We start from the raw sequence: 8,566 nt of genomic DNA, 5'->3' as shown, positions 1-8,566 counted from the left end.
GGCACGGTGGCGGCTGGGTTGTGTGGAGCCACGGCACGGGTGCCCAAACCTCCCTGTAGCCTGCCTTGGGACAGGGCTGCATGACAGGGGCCAAGGAGGCGGCAAACGCATGTGGTTTTGGATCTCTCCAAAACTGCTCTGTGCCAGGGTGGGGCTGGGGGGTGGGGCTGGGGGGTACAGCTCTCCAGCACCGAACCCCTCCCACTCCCTCTTCTGGTCCCCCCTCACCCTGCTCTCATGTTAAACCCCTTCTGGATGATGAAAACCCCTCCAGGGTCCCGTCTCAAAGCCCAGGAGACCCAGTGTGGCTGCCAGGGCCAGTGCTACAGGAGATACGGCACTTGCTGTCCTCCCCCATCCCATGGACACCCACCACACTCTGGGGACTCATCCGAGCCATCGCCACAGTCGTCATCGTGGTCGCAGACGAAGTGCTTGGGAATGCACTGGCGGTTTCCGCACATGAACTCCCGCTCGTCACACGTATTGTTGTACACTGCAACGAGGCATCACCATCAGCCCCCTGCCAGACCACGTGCTCTCCTGCCTGCCCCCCGAGCCCTTTGTCTTGGGGTGCTGGGGACAAAAGCTGAGGCACAGCCCAGTCGGGGCAGGGACTCCCACTCCTTCACCCCCAGCCTGAGCCTAGGCCTGTGCCCTCGTCCCGTGGCTGTGAACAGCGCCCGGGCAACATGGTGCCTTTGGCTATTGCTCCGCAGGACGATGCTCCTCCTTCTCCTCACTGCCAGGGAAAGACACCCAAACATCCCCATGTCCAGGTCTGCTGTGACCACAGCACCACAGTTTCCTCCTGCAAGCCTGGCAGGGAAGTGGCCAGGACGAGGCATCCTGTCTGCTACTGACAGGGACCCTGGGGAGTGGGGCTAGCCTCCCAAGGCAGCTCTGCCTGCACTACACTCAGCTCTTCTCCAGCCCCTGGCCCCACCACACACCACAGCCCTCTGACGGACTCACAGCAGCCAGCAGCGAGGGTCTCGTCAGCTCCATCTGCACAGTCCTTGTCTCCGTCACAGAGCCAGCGCTCTGGCACGCACACGTAGGTGCCTGGGCACTGGAAGGATCCCGTGCTGCAGGTGGTCAGCCCTGGGGAAGGGAGAAGCAGGAAGGAGGCCAGTCACCCCCACCGCTGGAGAACCAGCACTCTTGGACTACATGCCCCCACGTCTCAGGGGGACCCTAAGATACAGAACCCAGGAGAGCAGTGAGGACCACAGCACAGGAAAGCAAGGGTAGGAGGAGGGATGGGCAGAGGCAGGAATACACAGAGATGGAGCAGCAGCGCACGCAGTGCCTGAGAGAGGTCAGAGCAGGGGCTGGAGCAGACTCACGGCAGCGGCTGTCCTCATCAGAGCCATCCCCACAGTCATCTGCTCCGTCACACACCCAGAGTTTGGAGATGCAGCGGTGGTTGTTGCACTCAAACTGCACGGGGTAGCAGAACTTGTCTGGGAGAGAAGGACAGGAGAAGAGGGGTCAGAGCAGGGGCGATGCAGGGGGAAGGACACGGCAGCAGAGCACAGCCAGGCTGGGCCAGCCAGGCTCCAGGGCTGGAGCCCAGGGTGATGCTGGGGCTACTGCTTGCCCAGACCTGGCAGTGCCCACATGCCATGTTGACAGGCACTGCAGCTGTAGGACTGGTGTGGGATTCCCCAGCTCCTGAGCACCGTTTGGGGTTTGTTCAGGGAGGTTGGAACTAAAAACGTAACTCAAGTGAGCCATAACTGGCCATCCTCAAAATGACCATGGACGCTCATGCATGTGCTGAGCAAACAAACGCACAAGGACATTTGCATTGGTTACAGTTAAAAGTCCAAGCTTGTGGAATAAGACCACAGAGGGAGAAGAATCTGGAGTCTGATCCTTGGCAAAGGGATGTCAGAGAGAGGAGAGGGTCCTGCTTCCCCTCCAGCATGCTTGCACTCGCCACCCCATGCTATCACCCCGGAGTGCCTTGCTCTCCCCACCCTGCCGCTCACTGCAGTGAGTCTCGTCTTCTCCGTTTTCACAGTCATCCTCTTTGTCACAGGTCCAAGTCATGGGGATGCACCTCCCGCTTGGGCAGGCAAAGTAATTGGCTGGACACTTGGGTTTCCTCCCACCTGGTTTGTGAAGGAAACATCAGTAAGGGTGGTGGTATGGATGCGCCCAACCCAGAACTGCCCGACTCCAAAGAATTCCTCCCCAAAAGCTCTCTGTGATCCTGCATCGATCAGCGTCCTGCAGCACCCTCTGTGCAGGAGCTGCACAGGCAAAGGATGATGCTCCCGGTGTGCAAACAAAGCATCCACCGCCCAAACAGACCCCAAGGGGGAGCACCCGGCCAGAAAGTCGGTGTGATGCCCCTGCTCTCCTAGGCCCGAGCCCCCTTTCCTCTCCCTGCTCTCACCTGGGCAGTTGCGCTCATCTGAGTAGTCTCCACAATCATTCGCCCCGTCGCACACCCAGCTTGGAGCATAGCACAGAGAGGTGTGTTCGCACTTCTGGAATGTGGTACCCTTCACCCCCAGCTTGAAATAGCTGCTGCAATCAGTGGCGGCTGCAAGGAACCACACCAGGAGCCCCGGGTGACGGGTGCTGCTCACCAGTGGCACAGCCCTTTGGCCCAGCTCCCACCACACAGCACGAGCCCTTGCCTTGCTGCTGACAGCCCTTCCCTTCCCAGAGCAGCACCGAGCTGACTCTGCCCCACGTGTGCCCCGAGCTGCTGGGACTGTGTTAAGCGCTTCTGACAGGCTGTCAGGTGGTGAGGTGCCAAGCACAGTGTGGGGAGCTGCAGTGATGGGCTGGGGCTGCTTCCAGCCGGCAGGCTAACCTGGGCTGGCCTCTGCTGACGAGATGGGAGCCAGGGCCCTTCTCCCTCTCTGATTCAGCACAAGTCCCAAAGACTGAAACAAGGTGCAGAGACCCAGGCCCCTGCCCGCAGGCGCAGAGGGCAGGAGCATCTCCAGAGCTACAGCAGGGCAGAGCTGGGGAGGCAGCAGGGAACATGGGACAGCAGCTGGGGCACTCACTGCAGTTCATTTCATCCGAAGCATCCTCGCAATCGATGAACTGGTTACAGCGGCTTGAATTCCCAATGCAGCTCCCATCTCGGCAGCGAAACTCAGTAGCAGCGCAGCTCGTTTCTGCAAGGGGGAAGCCCCCACAGCGGATGAGGCTGGGCTGTGGGACCCAGCACGTACAGCCCGCCCATGGCCCTCACTTGCGTTCCGGATGTGCATGCATGCACATACACCCGCTGCCCAGCACAGCTATGGACCGCCTGATCCTGCACTCCCAGCTCTGGTCCCCTCCCAGCTGAGACCTGGTGCCTCTCTGGCTCAAGCACTCTGCCTGGCAGCCTAAGCTCGTCTCCTGAGCTGGCCTGTCGCTAGCAGGCCTGGACAGGCTCAGGGAAGCTCCTGACCTTCCCTGTTGGTTCTGAACCAAGCAGACAGGCTCCTGCAGCCCTGCAGCTCTGAAGGGCTGCTGCCCTTGGGGATGCTCGGGTGCCCTTTTCTCAAGAGCACAGAAGCCATGAGGAGCAGCAACACTGCGCCTCGCCATCGCCTTGTGTTCCTCCTGGGTGTCAAACCACTGTTCTCGGGAGGCTCTGGGTGCTGCAGGGCCATACTCGGGAGTCCTTCCTCCCAGCTGTCAGGGAGTGAGCTTTACAAAGTGGTCTGTGGCACAAGCAGCACGAGTAGGATTTAGACCTTGACTCTCTGTTAAGCCCTGGCTCTGCTCTGATCCTGTCAAGCTGAAGGTAACTCTTTCCTGAAGCCTCTGTCCCTGTCCCAGACAGCTGACTGAGCCCTGGCAAGGGCTGGCCAGGAGCCAGCCAGCGTGCTTACTGTTACACGGCACTTCGTCCGAGTTGTCCCCGCAGTCATCCATGCCATTGCACCAGTAGCGGCTGGCGATGCAGCGCCCATTCATGCAGTGCAGGTAACCCTTCTTGCACTTGCGGCTGCCTGCGAGGGAGGAGGAGAAGGTGAGTGCAAGGGGAGGGCTGGTGCCCTCGGATGTCTCAGCTCCTCAGGGACCTTTCGGCAGGGGAAGAAACTACACAAGCAGGATTAGGAAACAGGCTCCCTCGTGCTGTGCTGGCAACATCGCAGGGTTAAGCTTGGCCTTTGCCCAGCAGAGACCCCTCCTGGCTGAGGAGCAAGGGTTGGTGTTAGAGGGAGGGTGCTGCAGCACCCACCGGATCGGCTCAAGGTGTCCCACTCTCCAGCCTGCCCCGCAAAACTGGAAAAGGTCTGGAGCCCTTAAAGCCTGGCCTGGCTGGGCCCATCTCTGGGAGGGCAAGAGGGACTGCGAGCACTTGAGGGACATGAGAAGACACCCAGGAGTCCTGGCTCCCTTTGCCGAACAGAGCCAACAGCTCAATCAGAGTGCCTGCGCGTGCCAGGGGGTGTGTGTATGTGTTTGAGCAAAGCAGCAAGAGGAGGAACCTTACTGCAGTAGGACTGCTTCTCATCTGACTTGTCCTTGCAGTGGACCACGCCATCGCAGGTCCGGCTGAAGTCAATGCAGTCGCCGTTCCCACACTCAAACTCGTCATGCATGTTGCAGGTGGAATTCAGGGCTGGGGAGGGCGCGGGGAATGTCAGCTCTGCCAGGCTGAGACCGGCCTCTCCTCCTCCCCTTCCCATCCCCATCAGCTCCCACTTCCACCTCCCCTCCACCTTTGCAGGTGAAATCCTCCTGCAGGACGCGCTCGCCACGGCAGGAGCAGTTGACGTGTCCTTTGGGCGTGAGCAGGCAGAGATCCTGACAGCCACCATTGTTCACCCTGCACGGGGACAGCTCACCTAGGAAAGACGGAGAGCAGTCACACCAGGGACAGTCTCAGCTGTCCCTTCCCCTTGTCCTCCCTGCTGGGGAAAGGAAAAGTAGGGGTTCCTCCCCAAGCTCTTCAGATGGGGCTATAGGGGATGCATGGGGTTGGGGGCACCCAGTCTCCCCAGATCTTGCAAGGAGGATGCCCTGGGAAGAGCACAAATGGGGCAAATTCTCTCTCTCTTCAGCCTGCACAGGGTTTGGAGATGGACAGGCCTTGGCGTGAGGGTCCCAAAGGGGCAATGACAGGCCAGGAAGGATGGTGGGATGGGTTCCCCCTTCCCCTGGCCTGCAGATGGGGTGGAAGAGCAGCATTGCCTGGCAGGGGGCTGAGCCACCCAAGAGAGGGGGCAGAGGTCTGGCAGAGGCAGGGGAGCAGGGGCACATGGTGGTGAGGCTGCAGGTGATGGGTGGATAGTCCTTACAGCTGTCAGTGTCGTTGGCCACGGCAATGATGCCCATGGGCTGCTGGGGGATGTCAACACGCAGAAGCTTCATGTCGGTGCCCACATACTTGTTGGCTCGTTGCACAGCCCTGCGCACCCAGTCTGTCCAGAAGATGTAATCGCCGTAGACAGCCAGGCCAAAGGGGTGCACAGGCTCTGATTTCAGGATCACCTGCCGGACATCCGCAAACCATGAGCATGAGGGAACCTGGCTGTGGGACGCAGCCCCCAGCACCCAAACGCAGCCTGTCCCCATGTGTCTGCCCCAGGGGAAGGCCTGACTCCCCCCATGCCCCAGAAACAGCTCTGCTTTCCTCTGACAATGCGCCAGCCACAGTTTCAACACTTGCTGCTCTCCTCCCCCATCTCTGCCACTGGGGCCAGGTCTGGACTCACATGGCGGTGGGAGCCATCGTATTCACAGCGTTCGATTTTGTCCAGTGTGGCATCAGAGAAGTAGATCTTCTCGGCCTTATGATCAATGGCCAGCCCATTGGGTGTTCGTATGTCCTGGTCAATGATGATGAGGACGTTGGCACCAGAGAGGGTGGCACGCATGATGCTGGGGTGCTGCTCATTCCAGTTGGTCCAGAACATCAGGCTGGAAGGGAAGAGACACGCGATGCCTTTGCAACCCCAGCTCTCTGCCATGTACGTGTTGGCTCAACCCACCCCTCTGCTGCTGTGGGTCTTCCAGGGACTTTGGGATGGATGGGACATCGTCCCCACAAAAAGGGGTGGGAGGGGGATGAATGAGGCCACTGCAGCCAGATGGGAAATGTGGTACGCCATGGTACCAGCCGGCCAGAGAAGGCGATGGGACGGGGTTTCTGTCTTTGCTTTGGGGTGCTGAAGGACATGTGGGGAGGGGGGGCACAGGGCCTTTCCTCCCTGGGGTCCAATAATCTCTGTGCTGGGAACCAGTGCTTCCTCCCCAGTGGAGGGATGTCCGCCTGGACGCTGGCGCTGGGACCACGTGGACCCCTGGGGAGGCTGGCTGGACCACCCACGGCCACTCACTTCTGGCACTCGTCCAGCACAAAGGCCCGGGGGTGATCGTCCCCCGACATGGTGATCACCGTCTCCCTCTCGAAAGCCCCCAGGCGGCTCTGGTCCACGGTGTGGGGTGATGGTGGAGGTGGTGTAGCTTGTCCAGTACAGTGTGTCCCAGCCGCGGTGGTACGCCAGCCCCTCCACCGAGCCCACGTCTGCAGGAGGGGAGGACAGGCAAGGGTTGTGTCCAGCCCATGCTCCTGCAAGGCTGCCTGGCTCACTCAGCACAGCCAGTGCTGACCATAACACTTGGATGCGGCTTTGGCAGTGTGCAGTTACTGCTTTTAATTACACCCGAAAAAAATCCCTCAGAGGCTCTGGCTGCTTGCTAACACGGCGCCAATGTGGCAGCACCTGAGGGGACTCAGCAGGGCTGGGCTGGTGTCTGTGCTAAACAGGTGAGCTGAGACCCCAGGAAGGCCTCCTGGGCAGACCTCTGCTACCAACCAGGTAACAACACTTCCTTGTAGGAAAGCTGAGTGATGTTCACCTATGATGAAACGAGGACTTGAACTCGGCTTTCAAGCTCATGCTCTAATCATCTCCCCTGTGCTGGCCGGGCCTTGCTCCGGGTCCCCCCGTCCCCGCAGCAGCAGCGCTGGGAAGGGAAGAGTCTCCCTCTGCCAGGGGAGAGCTGAGGCCCAGAGGCACAAAGTGACAAGATGAAGACTCATGGCGGACCAGGGAGACCTTCCCTCCAGCTCCCAGCCCAGGAACTTGAGCTGTACACCCATCCTTCCTCCCTCGTTAACGATCAGGAAAAGGTTTAATGAACCGGCTATGACAGATGGGCCCTGCTCTCCTGATCTCAGTGATAACAGCTATCCCAAGTGCCAAATGTAAATACACTCATTAGCAAGCACATCTATAACCCTTGCTGGAGGTGCCTCCTAGTGACACAGAGCAACAGACACGGTTTTTTCAACTGCTGTAGCAGCCAATAAAACCAACCAAGTGCAAACCAAGGGCTGGGGGTGAAGACAGGGCCAGGCGTGGCAAGGTTTGCTCAGGCTCAACAGGTCTGTCTTGGAAGTCAAATGCAAACACAGAGCAGATCCCGTTTGCTGCAGTGCCTTGTTTCTAGAGCAATGCATACCCACGTGCACGCCTGAGACTCGTGATACACTCTTCTTGCCAGAATAAGCTCTGCAGACTGCTCCTGACACTTGTGTCCTCTACCACAGGCTATTGCCTCTTCCAGAGGCTCTGGTAGAAAGCTCACAGCTGAACCCTTAACAGCTGCCACTCAAAACGCCTCTCAAAAATACCAAAAAACGTTAACTGAGAAAAGGAAAAAAAGGGAGTTCAGGAAGAGGTGGCGGGGGAGAACAGAGAAGAGGGGTCTGAGGGCAGATGCACACAGAGGGAGCCCTGTGACACTCACTCTCCACGATGGTCTTGCGCCCTGTGCCATCGTCATTGATCTGCTGGATGTTGCCGAAGTGGATGTCGCTGTAGAATATGCGGTTGCTGCCCTTGGAGCCATAGCGGTAGTCAAAGGCCAGGGCAATGACGTTCTTCATGTGCTCCGCGTCCTCGAAGGGCTTGATGGGTGCGTTGAGGTTGTTCTCATCTGACAGGTGGATGCTCTTGAGGATGGTGCGCTCCGAATACAGCAGGTAGCCGTCGTAGTCCCGGCAGCTCACCCCGTCCTCAGACAGCATGCCATGGGCGCAGGCGCACGTCCTCTGCCCGCTGCCCCGGAACAGGCAGAGCTGCTGACAGCCCCCGTTGCTCTGGGCACAGATGTTGGTGCCTGGGGAGGAAAGGGGGGGATTGTTCGAGGGACTGGGCAGGCTCTGTATAGGGGGATGCTCCCACTCGGCCGCTTTTCATCTCTCCCCGCTCCCAGGGGAAGTGGGTGAAGAAATGGGCTCAGCCCACGGCGCGACATGGTTCTTTGACGAGGACACAGTGGCCTGTTTGTTTCCATCCCCCTCCCCGCATCTGCCTGCTGTGGGAGCCCAGCCTGGGCATCCGTTGGCGGTCGGCAGCACTGCACAAGGGGCTGACACCCTGCTCCTGGACGCACCCTTCTGCCTGGCCCGGTTGAAGACTTTGATGTCCTTGAGCTGCACGCCAATCCCTGTCCGCAGGGACACCGACTCAGTGGCGTTGTCCTTGTTGCCTCTTTTGATGGAGCCATTTGCATGAGTCCTAAGAAAGGACAGTCACTGAGCAACTGACGCAGGGCCCACCCCAGCAGCACCCTGCGGCAGGGC

General features: G+C 59.5%; 1 protein-coding gene across 1 annotated transcript in view; it reads right to left on the bottom strand.

Annotated features, from left to right (window-relative positions):
* The window catches only part of LRP1 (LDL receptor related protein 1), an 80,308-nt gene that overhangs the window by 18,108 nt on the left and 53,634 nt on the right, over positions 1-8,566 (bottom strand). Inside the window, 15 exon segments of the mRNA XM_009282292.1 lie at positions 374-496; positions 976-1,104; positions 1,350-1,466; positions 1,986-2,120; positions 2,408-2,557; positions 3,033-3,146; positions 3,855-3,974; positions 4,463-4,591; positions 4,692-4,817; positions 5,271-5,463; positions 5,688-5,892; positions 6,312-6,416; positions 6,418-6,499; positions 7,729-8,100; positions 8,377-8,501. Coding sequence (XP_009280567.1) covers positions 374-496; positions 976-1,104; positions 1,350-1,466; positions 1,986-2,120; positions 2,408-2,557; positions 3,033-3,146; positions 3,855-3,974; positions 4,463-4,591; positions 4,692-4,817; positions 5,271-5,463; positions 5,688-5,892; positions 6,312-6,416; positions 6,418-6,499; positions 7,729-8,100; positions 8,377-8,501 — 2,225 coding nt within the window.

This window comes from Aptenodytes forsteri, unplaced genomic scaffold, assembly GCF_000699145.1.
Source record: "Aptenodytes forsteri isolate BGI_AS27 unplaced genomic scaffold, ASM69914v1 Scaffold373, whole genome shotgun sequence".
NCBI classification, from domain to species: Eukaryota; Metazoa; Chordata; class Aves; order Sphenisciformes; family Spheniscidae; genus Aptenodytes; species Aptenodytes forsteri.
Note: the sequence above shows the minus strand (reverse complement) of the source record. Positions and strands in the feature narration are given on the sequence as shown.